Source organism: Myxine glutinosa, chromosome 7 (genome assembly GCF_964187855.1).
Source record: "Myxine glutinosa chromosome 7, kmMyxGlut1.1, whole genome shotgun sequence".
In the NCBI taxonomy this organism is placed as follows: domain Eukaryota; kingdom Metazoa; phylum Chordata; class Myxini; order Myxiniformes; family Myxinidae; genus Myxine; species Myxine glutinosa.
Genome location: NC_136267.1, coordinates 177,380,896 through 177,402,931, shown reverse-complemented (window position 1 = coordinate 177,402,931; position 22,036 = coordinate 177,380,896). Strand labels below are relative to the sequence as shown.

At 44.8% G+C, this 22,036-nt stretch overlaps 1 protein-coding gene across 1 annotated transcript in view; it reads right to left on the bottom strand.

Moving 5' to 3' along the window:
• Positions 1-22,036, bottom strand: part of LOC137431861 (corticotropin-releasing factor receptor 2-like) — a 125,826-nt gene that overhangs the window by 53,056 nt on the left and 50,734 nt on the right. Inside the window, exon 3 of the mRNA XM_068123638.2 lies at positions 7,540-7,659. Within this exon, the coding sequence (XP_067979739.1) occupies positions 7,540-7,659 (120 nt within the window). The remainder of the gene's footprint in view (positions 1-7,539; positions 7,660-22,036) is intronic.

Genomic DNA, 22,036 nt, shown 5'->3' with positions numbered 1-22,036 from the left:
AAATGAAACATTTTTCAAAAAAAATACCCTTAGGACATACCGATGGGAGAGATATGTGCATACCAGAAGTTTGGTACGATTTCACAAAAGTTTGAAAAAGTAGTTCAGTGACAAGACAACACAACACAGGACAACACAGGACAGACGCTGTGACTTGTGTGTATATACATATACATACACACACATATGTGTGTGACTTTTCACGTTACTGTATATATATATATATATATATATATATATATATATATATATATATACATACACACACATATATAACATATACACACACTGCATTCAACATTCAACCCACAGCATTTAACCCCTGACTATCACTTCTCCTTCTCCCTCCTTTTGCTTTAAATATTTCCCTATTGATTCTTGTCTTTTTGCAATTGTTGTTTTCATGTTTTGTTATGCATTATGTTTTGCACTCTGTCAAAGCGCCTTTGGGCTTCATGAAAAGCGCTATACAAAATAAATGAATTATTATTATATATATATATATAATTATATATATATATATATATATATATATATATATATATATATATATATATATATATATATATATAATCCATCTTGAGTTCTCCAACCTTTAATGAGCAAAATAAACAACTGCTCGACGTTTCGATCAACAACACGGATAAACGTGCATCCACTGACCTTTCTCAAGAGTAACGTAAAACAACTCTATACCCTCCCTTATACAAGGGAAAAAAGGGTGCAGACACCGAAATCACCAATCAATACCATTCTGGAACAACTTATACCATTCAAATTTAAACTGTAAATCAAAACAAAACCATTGAACCAACTGAAACCACACATTGGGATGTTACATCAAAACAACCGTTAAATCACACGTTGAATCAAACATAACGTAGCATAATTCAAATAAATCGATGAAAAAACAAACAAACATTATTATTTGCTTCAAGTGATGGTGGTAATTTAAACGAATTGAGCGAAACGGATATATCGCAAATCTATAAAGTAAGAATGTATACCCAAGTGACAGCAACCGAGGTAATAATTTATATGCTTGGTGACGCAGTTTCTCTGGTACGTTTCTGCATGAGAGGGCTGAACGCTAGTGGTAAATCAAGCGCTTCCTCTGTGAGAGACACAACAGAATCCTCCACATACCATGCCTCCAAATTCCTCCTTCTTCGTTTACTGGGGGATGCACCCAAAATGCTGGCACTATCCCATAGGGGAACATGGCCAGCCTTCAGACCATGTTTAGCAATGGCAGATCTCTTTGGTTAGTTGCACTCGAAGGCCTTGCGATGCTCATTGATCCGTTGTCTTAATGTTCTCCCTGTCTCTCCAATATATTCAGCCCCACAAACACAGGGAACCCTGTAAACCACCCCTGCCCGGTCATTCCTGGGAAGCTTATCCTTGACATGCATAAATGCCTGTTTCATGGTGAGCATCGGTTTGTAACTTACCCTCACACCTGCCAATTTTAAAACTCTGCCAATCCTTTGGGACACACCCAGCACAAAAGGCAAAACACAATAACCTTTTGGTTGTTGCTGTGGGAAAGACCTGATGTGAGGCTTCACCAAGATCGCATCCCTTTTTGGTAGTAATCTGTCCGGGTAGCCATTGATCTTCAGCACATCTTGTAGATGTTTTACATCTCTCCTTTTTTCTTCGATTGTCGATGGTAAATCACGTGCCCTTTTCAGGAGGGTTTGCACAACAACTCGTTTGTGGTCCATCGGATGGCAAGAGTCAAAATCCAATTACCGGTCAGTGTGAGTGGGTTTCCTGTAAACAGTGATATTCAAGTTTCCTCTCGGATCCCTTGTCACCATGTAATCCCATATATGAACCACGGATCCCATATATGAACCTCCATGTAACTAATTAGGGAATCCGTTAGGCCGGATGTCGCATCGCGTACTGACGCCACCAGCCGAGTCATCGGGACACCAAGCAAGCAGGGCCGTGGGGCCCGCCCCGAGAGGTGATGATTGGTCGGGGCGATGGACTGTTACGATGGACTCTTTGATTGGAGCGTGCATGGACGTCATCATATGACGTTCGAGACCGGGGAACAAAAAGGTTGAGGACCGCCATTTTCTCTCTCTTGGTCCCGACATCAATAGCGAACGAATGCATTTTATTGTTCCTCTCTTGGTTTTCGACGTTCGTGGCAGGCGGTCGCAGCTTGTGGACTTTGGCGCTCTTGGTTCATGGCTGGGGCAGGACACTCTGGGCGGACGCATCCTTCTCCTGTCTCACCTCGGTGCTTTGTGGAGCGGACGATGAGAGATGAGCGAGGGCCTGCTCGCTTCACGTTCGGCAGCTGGGGTGAACGCAGCTGCGTGCCAAGGCCTGTTTTCCCGCGCACAGACCAGGGACCCATGCGGCGGCCGACGGGGTTGGAGACCGCTTGAGGAGACCACGGAGTGCAGGACCACAGACCACGGACGCACCACACAAACACATTTATTTTTCATTTATTTATTCCCTTATGCCGTTTTCCGAGTCCATGTGGGGGCACCCCAATTTAGGAATTAGTTTTACCGTGTATTTCTTGTCACTGGCATTTATTTTCATTAAACCTGTTTATTTGTTGCATTTTAAATCCGTGTCGGTCTGGTTTGATTATCGTGGTTCGAGGACGCTCCAGTGGAATCTGTGCAGGTAAGAGCCTTGCTGCCTCCATCCTCGCACATATAAAATAACACTGCCACAGTTGGACTGAACGCCTCAGAGTGTAAAGCTCAGTCGGCCATTCGTCACCAGGGGTGTTAATCCCGGTGAACAGGACAATACGGTAGAAGAAGAAGAAGAAGAAGAAGAAGAAGATGTCTGAAAACAAACGGACATGGACGGGCTTTGCATTTTCAGATGCTTTCTGGTTTAGCAGTTGCAACTGGTCCTACCCTCACCAACCACCCCTCCTCCGCACTCCACCCCTTTATTTCATTTTCACACAGGGTTAAAAAGCACAATGTGATAAGCTCCACAAACTCTTAATCCGAACCTATCTGCAAAATTCTAACTTCAGCATTGACTCCAAAAGCAACAGCAGTCACAACCACTAAAAAAGTGTTCTTTCCTAAAAACGATTCATTCAAAAACGTTTCATTCAAAAAACGCATCTCCAAGCTGTTCCCATGGAAGTAAGAATGAAGTTAAAAATTATTATTAAGTTCAATAAAAAAAATATAACCCCAGAATGAGAATCACAGCCTCGCTTAAATAAATGCATATATAAACTTATTATAAAATCACAAGATATGGTAAATTTTGTCAGATTTCACTGCAGATTTGGAGATTATTTAGTTTACAGCATCCAATTCTCATATCCGATTCCAGATTTTGATGATATGCTTCAATTATGCAATGATAAACGATCATTGCATAAAGTGTTTCCAAGGCAAGGCACGTTTGAGTAGGCCAAAACAAAATGGCGGCTTAAGAACCCAGCGAGGTGCAGTGGGCTGACCAAGATAGTGGTCCGCCATATTGGTAAACCACCAGATTGGGAAAAACAAAAAGGGAGCTCTGTCTACTGTAACATCATGGTTTGCAAAAGCAGCCTGGATAGCGTACACCAATCGCTAGATATGGTAAATTTTGCCAGATTTCACTCCAGATTTGGACGTTATTTAGTCTACAGCATCAAATCCTCATATCCGATTCCAGATTTTGATGATTTGCTTCATTTATGTAATGATAAATGATCATTACATAAAGTGCTTCCAAGGCAAGGCACATTTGAGTAGGCCGAAACAAAATGGCGGCTTAAGAACCCAGCGAGGTGCAGTGAGAGGGCTGACCAATATGGGGGGCCGCCATGTTGATAAGCCACCACATCGGGTTGTTTTTTTGTTAGTGCCTCGTTAATCATCTTCAAAAAGGATGTCATAACACACCCAAACACCCAGCTTTCATCCTTGCAATTGGTTGGAGGTCCAGATGTATGCATGCAAAGTTTGGGGCCACTAGGTTTCATGGTTTTGGAGTTATGGAGGAGACAGATGGACAGAAGGACGGATGGACACTGCCTTTTATAATATATATATATATATATATATATATATATATATATATATATATGTATATATATATATATATATATATATATATATATATATATATATATATATATATATATATATATATATATACACAGTGCCTATAGAAAGTCCACTCCCACTTTAAAAAACTTCACCTTTTGTTGCCTGATAGCCTGGAATTAAATTGCATTAATTCAGACTTTTTCCATCTTTATTTACACATCGTTACCCACAACTTCCAAGTGAAAAACAAATTCTACAAATTTCAGAAAATTAATTAAATATACAAAACTAGAATATCTTGGTTGGATAAGTGTCCACCCCCCCTGAGTTAAGACTTGGTGGAAGCACCATTGACAGCAATTACAGCTGTGAGTCTGTTGGGATAGGTCTCTCCCAACTTTGCACACCTTGATTGGGCAATATTTGCCCATTCTTCTGTACAAAACTGTTCAAGCTCAGACAAGTTCCATGAGGAACGTTGATAGACAACAAGCTTCAAGTCATGCCACATATTTTCGATTGGAATTCGGTCAGGGCTCTGACTGGGCCACTCAAGGACATTTGTCTTTTTGTTCCTTCGCCACTCCAGTGTAGCTTTGGAACTTTGCTTCAGGTCGTTGTCATACTGAAGGTGAAATAGCAGGGAGAAAAATACACCATTTTAAAAAGAAACATGGTGGACTTTTCGGGCATAACCCTTTGTCAAAAACACTGAGGAACCAAAACATCTGATGCAATGTAGATTATGTAATTCTAAACAGGTGTGTGAATAATTCATCAGGTGTTGGAATAAGGAAAAGTCTGGAATGTAACAATAATACTCGAGGGTGTATTGTACCAAGCTGAAAGATGACTTTCACATCTAAGCACTTTCGATCTAAATCACTGAAAATCCAAAATCACTGAATCCTTACTAACACACACCTGGAAATTTTCCTTTGTATGATTAGCAGGGTTAAAATGTGCTGCTACTGGCAGACCTGTTGAGTTTAAACGTATAGATCTTAAATGTTCGGCCATGCTAATAAGTATTCAACCCCTTTGCTATGACGCTCCAACTTGAGGTCAGAAGCATCCAATTTCCTTTGATCATTCTTGAGATGCCTCGACAACTTGATTGGAGTCCACCTATGGCCAATTCAATTGATTGGACATGATTTAGAAAGAAACATACCCTTCTATATAAGGTCCCATAATAGACAGTGCACGTCAGAGCAGAAACTCTACCATGGAGTCCAAGGAACTGTCCAGAGAACTTCGATATAGAATTGTGAGGAGGAATAGATCTGGGGAAGTATAAAACAATTGCTAGTGTTGAAAGTTCCCAAGAGCACAGTGAGCTGGCCTTCCTTGAGCTGGCCGTCCGACCAAGCTGAGCAATCAGGCAAGAAGGACCTTGGTCAGGGAAGTGACAGGGCAGAGACAATGTGTTCGCGTGGCAGGCGACACCTGTTGCTAACAGGTTGTGAAGCAATTGCTGGGGTGAGACTCAATCTGTGCCTTGCTTCCTCGTCAAGCTAGGGGGTTCAATCTTTGTATGTATGTATGTATGTATGTATATATCCTGAAAAGTATTTTCTTCCAAATTATACATACTTGCAAATTGTGAGATAAATAATATAATGTTATGAATTTGGGTAGAGGAATATCTAGAGCCAGATAGATCTGTATAGGTAGGTAACTCGACTGTCGTGATAGGGAATCTACCTGTAATAAGTTATGTGTTTAGCCCGGATGTCGGTAGAAGCTGTATTGGTGTCCCCATCACGAGGAGGTGGGGCGTGCTAAGTAATGCAGGGATTATGGGTAAAATTCCTTAGTTTGTCGTCCCCTCTGTCACCAACCCAGTGCCCCTTATGGCAACGCACTCATTTAGACACTTCGATAGGTCCATAGTGCACACATTAAATAAATTCCCTCCCCTTGCAATGACTGACCGGAAAAACCAGTGGGAAGCAGCTGCATACAACACCACCATGGCACCAAGCATTGAGCAAGGCTGGGAGCCACGCCCAGGAGGACTGTTGATTGGCCAGGGGGAGGAGCGAGCAACACCACAGGGTGCTGATTGGCAGAGCATGGGAGGAAGAGTGATTGGTCCAGAGGAGGGACAGAGAAATGCCCCATGATTGGGGGAAAAGAAGGACTTGTGGTTGGCCACGAGGGTGGCATGACATGGGGGGCGGAAAGCACTCGGCCAATGAGAGGACACCAGCGCGGTGAGAAGATTCTGGAAGACGAGGGTCAACGCGCTGGTTGGAGAGAGAGGGGACTGACGTCACAGGGCAAGTGATAAAACTGCTGGCTCGCCAGCATTGCCCCTTCTTCCATTTTCCTCTCTGTGCTTTCCTGGGGTTCTTTGTACTCTCTTGTTCTGTTCGCGCTGGACCCTTCGTGCTTCATGTTGGAGATCGACCCTTCATGCTTGTGCTGCTCTGCGCTGGACTCTTGGCTGGTTTTTGCCCTGGTTTTCTTTCGCCCTCGCTTCCCTGGGGTGTTCTTGGTGCTCGGTGCTCGGACCTTGGAGCGAGGCTCGGTGCTGTGAGTGAACAGGACCTTGTGTGCGACCGACGAGGAGCTTGGAGTGGGGCGTGCCGCTGGGTGGGTCGCTCGGGGCCTGGCGGAGCACGTGGGCAAGGCGGACAGAGGCCTTCTTCGCGCCTGCATCAGAGCCGGACGGAGCTGCGTTGGATGACGGACACCCACTGCGGACAGATAAGCCCACACCCACAGAACACCACATGACGATTTCTTTCTTTCATTCATTCCTTTGTCCTGTTGTTAAGTCTGGCGCGGGGACGTCCCGATTAGGACATTTATTTATCGCCGCGTTTTCCTGTCCCGAGATATATAAAATAAATCCTTGTATTATTTTCTTTACCATTCCAAATTCCTGTGTTCGTTTGAGTTCATCCCCTGCAGGACAAGAGCTGCCGTCGGATCTACAGGTACGCGCTTGCCACTTCTTCCTCTTCATTCTTCCTCCCGTGCTGCCTAGTCAAATCCGCAATTGATCGTCGCCTCAAGTAAAGCCCGTTTGGTCATCCGTGGTCCTACAGTGTTAACCAGAGGGATTCGCGTGACAATAACATTAGTATTTCTTGAAACAATGCATCTTGTTCTCGAAGTCTTTGAATGTCCATTATAGCTCTATCATTTAACTTTAAAGTTTTTTTTCAAAGATTTTATTTGACTTAATTGACCATTAAAATTGCAATATTTACATGCACAATAAGTGAAAATACAATAACAAATAATGAAATGGCTTAAAAAAATCTTTGTAATCCTCTCTATGTGCAACATTATAAAAAAATATAATGTACAGGATTAAAATTTTACTGCTTGTCACACAGTTTGTTTGCATGTTATGACACACTATGCACATCAATGCAAAGCAACCTTCTGAAGCAATGTTTGGTAATGAAATGGCAAAAGTTGGTCAGTATCTGGCATTTCAGTTTTAGAAATAGTGTGGCAACTTCATGGGTCTTACTGGAGGTGTCATAGTAGATGCCATTGAAGTAGTTGGGGCATGGTTGAACCACAGTGAGTCCTGCAGAACTGCTTGGCCAGCACGTGCCAATCTTGTCCCGTGTGATGTTGCAGAAGAGGCCTGTAAACAAAATATAAATCTGTTTAATCCAGTCTTTCTTTTCGTTAAAGTTCTATTTTCACTATTTTCTGTAGTGCTTGTTTCATTGCACCATCTAATTTGCATTTCGAAAGGAGGGGTATTTGGAGGATGGGGGGATATTATGTGAGAGTGGGATGGAAGGGTTTGGGAAAAACTACATTAAAACATATGCGATTCTACGACAATACATTGTAGGCAATACAATCCAGAAACCTCAAAAAGGTAATCATTGCTATCTATGGGAGTTGAGCTTTGGACAAGGTGAGGTCAACAATTCTCTCTCTCTCTCTCTCTCTCTCTCTCTCTCTCTCTCTCTCTCTCTCTCTCGCTCTCTCTCTCGCTCTCTCTCTCGCTCTCTCTCTCTCTCGCTCTCTCTCTCTCTCTGTTTTTGTCCCCCACACAGGAAGGACCGCGCTAGAGAGAACAGGTGGCACGCCGCCTCCTCGTCGTGACCTTTACTCATCCCCATCATCTCGCCCTGTGTGGCGCCAACCCTGTGTGTGCCAGCTGGCATGCACTCCAACTCATGATTACTTAAAACTCACGCCTGTTCATTTGTTAATGGTACAAGTCTGGCATTTTGGCACCATAGTGAGAATAGTTTATTGCACAAAACTTTGGTTTTTCGTGTCTTACCTCCCCTATTTTACTGTCATTGTGCGCTGGATCCATTGGAGTACTGTTGTCTCATTAACCCGTGTTGAAAACACTTTGTGAATAGACATTCTTTTTATTACAAGAAGCATTTTCCCGACATTTGCCTCCCGCACAAACACCACCAGTTTTGGCTTTCATTTGGGAAATCCTTTGGGAAGGCTATAGTAAAACAATGCAGCACAATTGAGGAGATGTGGCAGCCTGATGGAGCTCAACCAAATGCAGAGTGACAATTGAAGGATTACTGAGTACATGAAAACAAACTACCGAATACCATTTGTATGCAAACACGAAGACAGCAAGCCAGAAAAGGTATCCCTAATTCACCTTGCAAAAAATTTCCAAAGACAGGTGTGAATAGAAGATGGCACACATGAAACCAAAAAAGGCAATGACTAAAGCCTCAACAATTGCAAAGATGACAAAATAAAAATATAAAATGAAATAACCACATATACTCGTATACACGAACAGCTGTGAGAACAATAAAATAGCAAGAAGGTATAAAAAAAAGAGTTGGACAGACTGGGCATAGACAAACAAGGCTCATTGGAAAGGCCAAAATGAGGTCAGCTCAATATTTTGCCTTCAGTCATATCTTCAAAACAGCTGTTTACCACAATCTTATATCTTCCCCATCCAAAATCATGATCTTTTCTACCCTCGTAAATCACCCCAAAACCACCTCTTCAAATTCCCTGTTTTATTTCCTGAAATCCCCTGTAGAGTCCATCTTTTTTTATCCCGTGTACCCCGCCCCAGCCCTCTCTCTTCCACAGATCTCCCGATGTCCCTGTTCTCTACTGTTGTTGTGCTTCCCTCTCTCACCCCCTCATCTCCTTCTCCCTTTGTGATATGTTCTATGTGTTAGCTCTTATACGAGCCTTGACTTGGTATACAAAAAAAGCTTAACAGGGATGGAGAACAAATCCTGATAAATGCCCAAAACCAAGGACACGATACCAATTGCTTTCTTTAAGAAAATGGAGGGCCTGAGTCAATCGGACAATTGCACATTTTGCAAGGTAAAAACAGAAAGCACGAGCCACCTCCAATCGAGATGTAAAAAAATATTAAGCCAGAGCAGCTATACATCCAAAGGCACAACAAGGTAGGCGATGTAATCCATTGGCACATCTGCTAAAAAAAATCCATATCCCAGTTCCAGAAAATTCAGGAAAACATGAACCAAAAGTGATCATTGAAAACAAGGAAGGAACGCTCACGTAGGACATGATGATCCCATCGAGCATGAAGATTAAAAAAAACAAAGCAAAGTGACTGGATATAGTACTCGGATACAAAAATAAAAGGCAGCATTGCTAATGGAGGTTGCACTACCCAGAGATTTTGGTCTAAACACAGAAATCAAGAAAATTATCAAATACTCAAATTCTCAAAAATGAAGTCAAAAGATCTTGGAAGCTGAAGACCATCCAAATTGTACCAGTGATAATTGGAGCAACAGGAATGATGAAGAACAACCTCACTGAGATCTTAAAAACCATTCGCAGGAATATTACCACAAATGAACTACAACTGGAGGCAATCCGGGGTTCGGTGACGATCCTGAAAAGATCCCTTGGAACAAAACTCTGAAAAAGTTGAACAGCTTGGTCCATGAACCATGATCCCTTACCGAAGCAGAGGTAGATACTCTGTGTCCTGGGGGGACTCTGTTCCACCTCCTGAAACCCGCAGATGGAGATAACAGCCAACGACACACGAATTAGGTCATATCAAGGGTTTTTCACAAAACCATATTTCTGTTTTTGACAACCATGTCACTTTTCTCCAAGTATTCCTGCAAAAGAGTCTTCATAGCGAAACGTGAATCCTCAATACTGGTTGGCAAGTCCTTTTTTACGAATGGCTGAGAGGTTGAACATTATACTGACACGTGTTGCGACATTAAGAGATAAATCAGCAACATCTTAGAAAAAGCTATCGTGACAATCTATGAATATCTATAACAATAAAAGGCATTGTCCGTCCATCCGTCTGCCTCATCCATAACTCAAAAACCATGAAACCTGGCAGCCCCAAACGTTGCATGCATACATCTGGACCTCCAACAGATTGCAATGATCTGGGTGGTTGGGTGCGTTATAACACCCTTTTCGAAGATGATTAACAAGGTGCTCATAATAAATAAAAACCCGAAAAAGGCTTACCAATATGGCGGCCCACCATCTTGGTCAGCCCACTGCACCTCGCTGTGTTCTTAAGCCACCATTTTCTTTCGGCCTACTCAAACGTGCCTTGGATTGGAAACATGATCGATTATTATTATCATTACATAATTGAAGCATATCATCAAAATCTAGATTTGGATATGACGATTGGATGCTGTAGAATAAATAAATATCCAAATCTGGAGTGAAATGCGACAAAATTAACCATATCTAGCAATTTTATAACTAAGTGTATATATTCTTTTATTTAAGCGAGGCTGTGATTCTGCGTCTGGTGGTAGTTTTTTTTTATTAATAATAATAATAATGCATTTATTTTATATAGCGCTTTTCAGTGAGCCCAAAGACGCTTTGACAGAGTGCAAAACATAATGCATAGCAAAACATAAAAACAATTGCAAAAAACAAGAATCAATAGGGAAATATTCAAAGCCAAAAGGAGGGAGAAGGAGAAGAGATAGTCAGGGGTTAAATGCTATGGGTTAAATGTTGAATGCAGTGTTGAACAGGTGGGTCTTGAGTGATGTTTTGAATGTGGTGAGTGAGGAGGAGTCTCTGATGGTGTGAGGTAGTGAGTTCCAGAGGGTGGGAGCAGCGATGGAGAAGGCCCTGTCCCCCCAGGATCTGAATTTGGTCTGGATGGGGGGGGGGGGGGGTCAGGAGGTTGGTACCAGCAGAGCGGAGGTTGCGGTTGGGAGTGTGTCTGGAGAGGAGGTCAGCCAGGTAGGATGGGGCCAGGTTATGGAGGGCTTTGTAGGTCAAGAGGAGGATTTTGCACTGGATTCTCTGGGAGATGGGGAGCCAGTGAAGCTTGTAAAGGACGGGGGTGATGTGGTCACGGGTCCGGGAATGGGTGAGTAGACGGGCAGCGGAGTTCTGAATGTATTGGAGTTTATTGGTGATTGTTGAGGGTGAACCATAGAGGAGGCTATTGCAGTAGTCCAGACGGGAGGTGATGAAGGCATGGATGAGGGTTTCTGCAGCCATGGAGGAGAGGGATGGACGGAGACGGGCAATGTTTTTCAGGTGAAATAAGGCTGTCTTTGTGATCTGTTTAGTGTATTTGTCGAAGGAGAGGATTTGGTCAAAGATGATGCCAAGATTCCGGATGTGAAGGGAGGTGGATACTGGGATACCGTCGATGTTGAGGGCAAAGTTATTGGTGGATTTTATGAGCGTTTTTGGGCCAATGATGATTATTTCAGATTTATCATAGTTAAGTTTGAGGAAGTTTATTTGAAGCCAGGATTTTATTTCAGTGATGCAGTTTGTCAGGATAGAGTGGGTGGCGGTGGAGATGGACTTGGTGGAGATGAAAAGCTGGATGTCATCGGCGAAGCAGTGGAATTGAAGACCATGACGGTGGATTAAGTGACCGAGGGGGGACAGGTAAAGGATGAAGAGGAGGGGGCCAAGAACTGAACTTGGGGGACACCTTGGGGGAGGGGAGCAGTGGGGGATTTGCAGTTATTGATGGAGATGAACTGGCATCTGTCAGAGAGGTATGATTTAATCCAAGAGAGGGCAGTGCCAGTAACGTTAAAGGTGGTTTCAAGTCGGGTGAGGAGGATGGTGTGATCGATGGTGTCAAAGGCGGCGCTGAGGTCGAGGAGGATGAGAATGTTGAGGTTGCCAGCGTCAGAGGAGAGGAGAAGGTCGTTGGTGATTTTGAGGAGAGCAGTTTCAGTACTGTGGTTGGAGCGGAATCCAGATTGGAATGTTTCATACAGGTTATTGGCAGAGAGGTGATGTTTGAGTTGAGCGGCTACAGCGCGTTCCAAAACTTTCGACAGAAAGGGTAGGTTGGAGATGGGTCTGAAGTTGTTTACGGTGTCAGGGTTTAGTCCAGGTTTTTTCAGAATGGGGGTAACAGCAGCAATTTTGAGGGATGGTCGGACGATGCCTGTAGACAGGGAGGAGTTTATTGTTGCAATGATAAGTGGAGAGAGAGCAGGAAGGGAGGCTTTGACAAAGCTGGAGGGGATGGAGTCAAGAGTGCAGGTGGCAGTTTTCATTCCTATGAGGAGTTCAGAGAGGTCAGTAGGGGAGATTGGGGAGAATTGAGACAGTGGATGGCAGGATAAGGGGGGGCAGGTGGATTGAGGGGGAGCGGGTGCGGCGGTGGTCAAGCTGTTGTAGATGTTTTCAACTTTGCGTTGGAAGAATGAAAGGAAGGAGATGCAGTTGTCTACTGTGAATGACTGGGTGGTGGTGTTCAGGGGGCTGAGGAGTTTGTTTATTGTAGAGAAGAGTGCTTTTGGGTTTCCGGAGCCAGAGTGGATAATTTGAGAGTAGTAGGCGGAGCGGGCGCGGGAGAGGGCATCTTTGTAGTGTTGTAGGTGGTCCTTGTAGGCTTGGGAGTGAATTGTGAGACCTGTTTTATTGCGGAATCTTTCACGTTGGCGAGCACGAGTTTTCATCAGGCGGAGTTCGGGGTAAACCAGGGAGCAGAATGGGTGAAAGAAACTGTTTTGGTTTTCATAGGTGCAAGTTGGTCAAGGCAGGAGGAGAGAGTGTGGTTGTAGTAGTCAGTGAGATCAGAAGGGTTGTGGAGGTCAACAAAGGGAGAAGTGGACATTTTTTCAGAGAGGGTGGATGAGAATGAGGTATGTGAAAGAGCGTTTAGCTTACGGAAGTTGATAGTGCGATAATGCCTTGGTGTTGGGGCGGGGATGTTGATGGTCATAGTGATGGCTAAGTGGTCAGAGAGGGTGAGGTCGGAGCCAGAGAGATGGTGCAAAATTAATCCAGTAGAGCAGACAAGGTCCAAAATGTGACCACGGTTATGGGTAGGAAAGTTGACATGTTGAGTGAGGTTAAAGCAGGTGAGTAAATCAGTGAAGTCAGTGGTTATCGTGGAGTCAGTGGAGTCCATGTGGATATTGAAATCACCAAGGAGGAGGATTGAGGGGGAGAGGGAACATAGCTGGGTCAGAAAGTAGGAGAAGTCAGACAGGAATGATGGGTGTGGTTTGGGAGGGCGGTAGACAACAGCCATGACTGACTGTGTGTGACCAGAGAGTTTAAAAGCCAGGTGTTCAAATGATGGAGCAGATGTGATGGAGATGAGGCTGGTCCTGATGTCTTGTCGGTGAATAACGGCAATTCCACCACCTCGGCCCTCCGAGCGTGGTTTATTGATGTAGGAATATCCATTGGGTGTGGTGAGGTTGAGTGCGAAGTAGTCCAGAGGTTGTTGCCAGGTTTCAGTGAGACAGAGATAGTCCAGTTTATTTTCCAGGATGTAGTCGTTGAGGATGAGGGATTTGTTGTTGAGGGACCGGGTATTGAACAGGGTGAGCTTGATGTTGTTTTGTACGGCGGGGATGAACTCAGGTGATTTGGCCAGGGTTCGCAGACAGGAGGTGCGATTTTGTGCGTTGCTGTGACCAGGTGCGCTGGGACGATGAGTGGGAGTGCGCTGAGCCGACCAGAGGATGGGGATGGAGTGACCTGATTGTAAATGAACAAACTTATGACCGGAGCCACAGTGAATGTACCTGGGTCGTCGCAGGAGTCCATTGGATTTGATTGCAGAGATGCATGATGGGGTGGAGTGAGTATTAAGCAGAAGAAGCCTTGCGGCGGAGTACCGCAGAGCCATGCCAGGCAGGAGCAAATTGACGAGCACGAGGCCAAGGTTGAGGAAGCGAAACAATGGCCACAACCCACGGGAGCGGGCCCGAGGAAACAGCGAAGGAGCCGGGCAGGTGAAGCCAGGAGCAGAGCCGGGACCGAGCAGAGGGCAGACAGGAGCGAAGAGACGAGCACGAGGCCAAGGTTGAGGAGGCAAAGCGGAAAATGCAGGGGCAAACGACCGCCGCCGCTAATCAAGATCACGGCGGCAAACCGCCACCACCACCACTGCAAACAATGGCCACAACCCACGGGAGCGGGCCCGAGGAAACAGCGAAGGAGCCGGGCAGGCGAAGCTAGGAGCAGAGCCGGGACCATGCAGAGGGCAGACTCAATGGCCAAAAATCCGCCACGACCACCAGAAAAGGTGAACTTCATATTATTATTGAACTTCACATTAATTTTTAACTTAATTCATACTTCCATGGGATTGGATGTCACTCCACTGTACCTGCGATCTGTTTTTAAAATTCCCTCTAGATGATGGACCCAGATTGAATATATTTTTGAATATGATTAACCACCACTTGGTGAATGCTATTCAGGCTGCTTTTTCAAGCCATGGCGTTACAGTAGACATAGCTCACATTTTTGTGCGATATAATTTCATTGTATTAAGAGATAGTTCTATTAATGTACCTCTAAAAATATACTTATTTAAAAAAAACCCAAATCAAACGTCGTGTTTGGAACTCAAATCAAACGTCCACCATGTCAAACTATTTCATTGCAAATGTAAAGTTGACATTTTGTCTGCTCTCAGTGGTTTCCAGATTTCGCTGATTTGCTGCTTGATTTTCACATTTAAAGAAGACTATTTAAAGGTAAACCTTTGTGTTGCCGTTTTTATATTCTTCATCTATGCTATAGGTTCTCAAAGTGGTCCCTACCGCCCCCCAGTGGGCGCTAGGAACTTTCAGGGGGGTGCTCGAGAGTCCACGGGCGGTAGGGGGGCGCTGGCAATGATTTGGGGGGCACTGGAGATTTAGAGGAGCAGCGGCGATTTGGAGCGCTCATTGGGCTTTCTGCAGTCTGAACAGGTTACCCGGCACCATTCGGCAAATTGGCCATCCAATCAACGACCACATTCTTTACCCCTTCGCATGGTTTTTATGATCACATATTCGCTGATGTCGTGCAGGTATTTTCTTGTCCATACATGCTCACGCAACAAACATGATAGTGTATGACACAAGCGAAATACTATTGGCCGCCAATGCGTGTTTTGTCACGTGGTGCCATTTCAACCAATCGGCTTGCAAGAATCTTTTTATGCGGGATATAATACACTCTATTCGTGCTGGACTATTCAACGTGCCTGGTTCAACTTTACAGCCTGGCCTTGCCAGCACAGACATTGGGCAAGGTATGAACAGTCAGTGTTAGCGCTGGTGTTAGTCTTTCGACATTTTGGCGTGTTGATTTCGTTATTCAAAAAAGCTTCATGTCCGGTCGGCTTCAAGATGTCGGCCTCAAAGAAAAAGTGTCGTCAGTATTCCGTTGAATACATCAAGTATGGATTCATTCCATCTCCGACGAACAAACAGTTACCGATGTGTTTCTGGTGGGGTATCACGCTGTCCAATGAAGCAATGAAACCATCTCGACTGAGCGAGCACCTGAGTAAAAAGCACAGTGATAAGGCTCGCGCAGAGGTCAGCTATTTCCAATTGCTGAAAGAGAAATTTGACAAGCGATCCACGGTAACGACGATGTTCAAAGCCGGCCAAAAGCTCGTGGATAAAGGACTGGAAGCGTCGTATAAGCTGTCATTGCTCATCGCCAGATCTGGAAAACCGTATTCAATCGGCGAACAGTTGATCAAACCAGCTTTTGGGGAAGTGATAAAAACCATTATGGGCCAGGATCCGAATCCAGTTCTCTCGTCGATTGCGCTCAGCAATGATTCTGTGGCCAGGCGGATTGATGAAATGTCATCAGATGTAGAAGATAAGCTGTGTAGTGAGCTGAGAAGCACACACTTCGCCATCCAGCTGGATGAGTCCACTTTGTGTGACAGTGAAGCTCTGTTACTCTGCTACGTTCGCTTCAACCGTGATCAGGAAATGGTGGAAGAAATGTTGTTTGCCCGCTCTCTCCAGACCGATACAAAGGGTTCTTCCATCTTCCAAACATTGGAGAAGTACTTTAATGATAAGGACATACCGATGGAGAACATTCTCGCTTGTGCGACGGACGGGGCACCAGTGATGGTTGGCCACCAGCGTGGTTTTATTGCGCCTCTGAAGAACCAGGTACCGCCCATGTTCGCCATTCACTGTGTCATGCACCGCCAGCATCTTGTAGCAAAAGCTCTCAGCACCAGACTTCATACATCACTCCAAACAGAAATCAAAGCAGTGAATAAAATCAAGGTGTCATCTCTGCATGATCAGCTGTTTCGTCAGCTTTGCCAGGAGAACGATGAGGCATTCGAGTGGCTCCTGTTGCATATCGAAGTTCGATGGTTGTCCAAATGCGCTTGTTTGACCCGTTTCCATGCCCTCTTCTCAACAGTGGTCGAGTTTCTGTCGGAAATTAATACAGAGCTATCGGAGAAAGTGAATGCGATTGAGCATGATGTGGCTTACCTCACGGACATATTCAGTATACTGAATGATGTCAACAAACAACTCCAGGGTGACCATATGACGCTGATTAAAGCAAAGAAAGTGATCGACGCGTTCGTAACCAAGGCGACTCTGCACAGGGAAACCCTCGGCCGCAGAGATATGTACCACTTTCCCCGGTTGGCAAAGGAAACTGCTCTTTCTGATGAAGAGCTGCTCGTTTATTGCAATCACCTTGAGAAGATTCGTGGAGATATGGAGCAGCGTTTCAGAGACATGCTAGAACTGTCGGTGCCAGCATGGGTGATCAACCCATTCAAATGTGACATTCAAGATGTGAAGCACGAATTACAGGACGAAATTATCAACCTCCACAATGATGATGAGGCGAAGGCAAGATTCTCGCAGCATGAATACGGCAAATTCTGGATTCTGGAGCGGGGCAAATACCTCGGAATGTGGACAGAGGCAGAACTGCTGCTGATGGCGTTCCCCACATCATACCTCGTTGAAAGAGGGTTCAGCGCCGTGATGGTGCTGCTGACCAAGTATCGAAACCGCCTTGACATTACCAAGAGGGCCGATCTGCGTCTCTACCTCACTGAGATGGAGCCAGACGTTCGTAATCTCGCAGCGAGTCACCAGGCCCACCCTTCACACTAACGGTATTTGGGCCTGTGATAACAGATTCCCAGTTTGCCTCACCTGGACCTGTTCTGCTGAAACATTGTAGGTCATACAAAATAAAATAAAAAGTAAAGTAAAATAAAGTAAAATATTATTCAGAAAATATTTGGCTTCTGTTATTTTTGCTTCCAATCTACATAAATTCTGGGTGTCCGACCACGAACGATAGGACAAGGGGGGCATTGGGCCAGTCCAAGAGGGCAGAAGGGGGCGGTAGTCCAAAAAAGTTTGAGAACCACTTAATTCTATGCTGACCACAAATTAATTGACCCAATATGCAAATTCTTAAAATTTCAGGTCAATCCCATGAAAATTGATGATTTTATGTGATGCTGACATTTGACCTTTTGACAAAATTATTAATTTCCCTTCTCTATATCTTACTATAATTCACCAAATGTCCGTCTGTCCATTCATAGGTACCGCAAAAACGGCTCAACCGATCGCAACGATATTTTGGGTGGGTATTCCTGGGACCGCTGGAAGTAAAATTGGCTATATTGTTTTTCCAAGTTTTCCAAGTTTTCCAATTTTCCAGTTTTTCCAGACATGATGGAATAATATTTACCGATATGAACAGTGATGTGGCTGTTATTGAAATTCTACAAATACTGTTTAGATTTTGATGACAATTATGAACCTGCCACGAATGCGGAAGTGGACAGATGACGGCAATGCGCGGGTTTGATAATATCCCAATACAACCGTTATTCAATTGTAATGTTAAATCGTTAAACGTTAATCGTGTTAATCATTTTGTTAAATTGTCAATTGATGATTGGAATTGAGTGAATACAATTACGATTTTGAATTCGTGATTGTATTCACCCAACCGTACGGAACTTCACATCAGGATTTAAATATTTCTTTATGTCACGAATGTGTGTACCAGTGTGTACCAGTGTGTACCCTGGATTAGAATAGGTACACCGTATCCCTGCGTGTCGTAAGAGACGACTAAGAGGGTTGGCGTCAGGAAGGGCATCCGGCCATAAAAACATTGCTTCAAAAAGAGAACCATGACAATTACAACTACATATGGGCAGGGTACAGCCCGAAGTGGAGATCGGTATCTGAGGTTTGGGACATGGAATGTAGGGACAATGACAGGGAGATCAGGATAAGTGGTGGAAGTATTGGTCAGAAGAAGAGTGGACATATGTTGTGCGCAGGAGACGAGATGGAAGGGAAGTGGTGTGAGAATGGTGAAGGGTAGGCAGGGACAGAAATACCAGTTTATATGGCAAGGGTGCCCGGCGGGCGTGAATGGCGTTGGTGTCCTGTTTTCTGAGGAGTTTGTAGACAGTGTGGTGAGTGTGACTAGAGTGAGTGATAGGTTGATGATGGTCAAAATGATGACTGCAAAGCTCTTGGTGAACGTCATCTCGGGATATGCTCCACAGGTTGGTTGAAGCGATGAAGAGAAGGACAAGTTCTGGTGTGCGATAGAGAAACTGATGGAAAACGTGAAAGATGAGGAAGTTGTTGTGGTAGGAGGAGACCTAAATGGACATGTGGGAAGGAGTATGGATGGTTTTGAGGGAGTTCATGGGGGTTACAGATATTGTGTGAGAAATGGAGAAGGTGAAAGGATTTTGGAGTTTGCTGATGGAGCTGATTTGTTGATTTGTAATACTCAGTTCCAGAAAGAGGATAATAAGCTTGTTACATACACGTGAGGTAGGTCGACAACAACCATTGACTACCTGATGGTGCGTAGGCGAGAAAGGGGGCACCTCCGGGACACAAAGGTGATCCCGGGGGAGGAGGCTATTTCACAGCACCACTTGGTTGTCTGCGACTGAAGGGTGAAAGGTGCGAGGAGAGCTCGGCGGGTGAAGTACCAACCGAGAATGAAGGTGTGGAGGTTGAAAGAGGTGACAGTAAGGGAGGCATTAAAAGAGAGGCTGAGTAGGGTCGAGGATGATGTGGTTGAGCTTGAAAGTGGTTGGATGTCAATGAAAGCTAGTCTGTTGGGAGCCGTTGGTGAGGTATGTGGATGGACAAAAGGACCACCGAGGCACTCGGAAACATGGTGGTGGGATGATGAAGTTGGAAAGAGGATTGACGAGAAGAGGAAGAAGTTCAAGGAGTGGCAGAAGGCGAAGGGTACGGGAGCAGAAACAGCAGAGCATGAAAGTTATAAGGCAGCCAGGAAGGCTGCAAAGAAAGAGGTAGCAAAGGCGCAGGAGGCATGTCGGAAAATGTTCGGAGAATGCTTGGATTCGGAAGAGGGTCAGAAAGCAGTATTCAGGATTGCAAAGCAGATAGCGAAAGAGAGGTGTGATGTCATGGGGGTGAGTTGCTTGAAGGATGAAGTGGGACACATCGTTGTCGACCCAGATGGAATTAAAGGAAGATGGAAAAGATATATGGAAATGCTGTTGAATACAGAGAATGAATGGGATGGCAACATAGAGAGTAACCCAGTTTTCGGACCGGCAGAGAAGATAACTGAGAAGGAAGTTGAGGAAGCGATAAAAGCAATGAAGGGTAGAAAAGCGGGAGGGCCGACGGGAGTTGTGGGAGATATGTTGAAGGCAGCAGGAAGTTGGGGTGTGAAGAGAATGACAGAGATCTGTAATCTGGTGGTGAAAGAAGGCCACCTTCCAGTGGATTGGGAACTGAGCACCCTCGTCCCTCTATACAAGGGGAAAGGTGACCCTCTGGAGTGTGGCTCGTACTGAGCGATAAAGTTATTGGAGCATGGAATGAAGGTATTGGAAAGGGTGTTGGAGAGGAGGATAAGGAAGAAAGTGAAGATCGACGAAATGCAGTTTGGAATTATGCCAGGATGAGGAATGACAGACACGCTTTTCATTGGGAGGCAGTTGCAGGAGAAGTACATGGAGAAGAGGAAGAAGTGGTTTCTTGGGTTTGTTGATCTGGAGAAAGCATTCGATCGGGATCCACGCAAAGTATTGACATGGGCATTGAGGTTAGGAGTGGAGGAATGGTTGATCAGAGTAGTGATGGCAATATACAAAAGAGCGCGCACAGCTGTAAGGATGAAGGACGGGAACAGTGGTGAGTTTGAGGTGAAGGTGGGAGTGCATCAGGGGTCGGTACTAAGTCCACGACTATTTCTAGCTGTGATGGAGGTGCTGGCTCAGAACGTAAAGGAGGGTTTACCGTGGGAGTTGTTGTATGCAGATGATCTGGTGTTGATTGCGGAAAGTATGGCTGGACTGAAGGAAAAGATGAACAAGTGGAAGGAATGTATGGAGACAAAAGGTCTGAAGGTGAATATCGGAAAGGCGAAGGTGATGGCAAGTGGTAAAGCATGTGGTCAGGTGGAAAGAACTGCGAAGTGGCCGTGTGCTGTGTGCAGGAAGGGTGTCGGAGTGAACTCCATTCAATGTACAATGTGCGCTGAGTGTGTTCATCAAAAATGCAGTGGTCTGAGAGGGTCATTAACCAGTGTGGCAGCTACATTCAAATGTAAGGTGTGCACAGAGGGAGCTGCAGATGGAGGAAATGTTGAGTTGGATCTTGGAGACGGCGTGAAGCTGGAAGGTGTGAAAACATTTTGCTACCCCGGAGACATGCTGAATGGAGAAGGTGGATCATGGTTCGGCAACGGTTGCTCGAGTGAGATGTGCATGGATGACGTTTTGGGAACTGAGTGGCGTGCTGATGATGAGGGGAGTGTCGTTGAAGCTGAAGGGAAAGGTGTATGCTGCATGTGTGAGAAGTGTTGTGATTTATGGGAGCGAGACATGGGTAATGAACGTAGAGCAGCAACAAAAGTTGGAAAGGGTGGAAATGCGTATGGTTCGACGGATGTGCGGAGTATCGTTGAGAGAGAGGAAGACAAATGATGAATTGCGAAAGATGATGGGAATAGAGCCTGTGATTGATGCTGTGAAGAGGAACAGGTTGAGATTGTTTGGTCATGTGTTGAGGAAGGATGAAAGTGACTTGTTGAGAAGAGTGATGGAAATGAATGTAGAAGGAAGTAGAGGACGGGGAAGACCGAGAAAGACTTGGCTAAAGATGGTGGAAGAAGAAATGCGGGCAAGGGGGTTAACAAGGGGAGATGCAGAAAATAGGGCAAAATGGAGAAGATTGTCATGGGGACTGCAAGGCTAACCCCCTCTCTAGTAGGGAAAATGGCCTTTAAAATGGATGTTGTTGTGTTGTTTGTTGTCACGAATGTTGTTAAAAGTTTATTTTTTATGTTAATGTTATGTCAGTTGTGATTGGAGTTATGCTGTTTGGAATGAAAAAAGAGATATCGAGTTCAAGTGAATGACGGAATGCCATGACGGTTTCTACTTTCTAAACGTGAATTTGTGGATCGCCATATGCAGATTCGCCATTGACTGGGTATGGAACACACGTACCCGGTTGTTTGCGCACGGGTACGTTTTACATGGAAGTCCTTCACGAACTTGCTGTCCATGTCTGACGTGCGACTGAAGGTGCTACAGGAATGTGGAATTTATTGGTTTCATGCTTTTGCATTCGCCGTTTCTGCATTGTCTGTTTGCTTCTGGCCTCCCACCCGTGCGTAGCACGGGTACCTCACTAGTTCTCATAATAAAGCTTTGGTGAAAATTTGATGACAAAACTCAAATGGTAAAAAGGTTACAGCCATGAGACGGACAC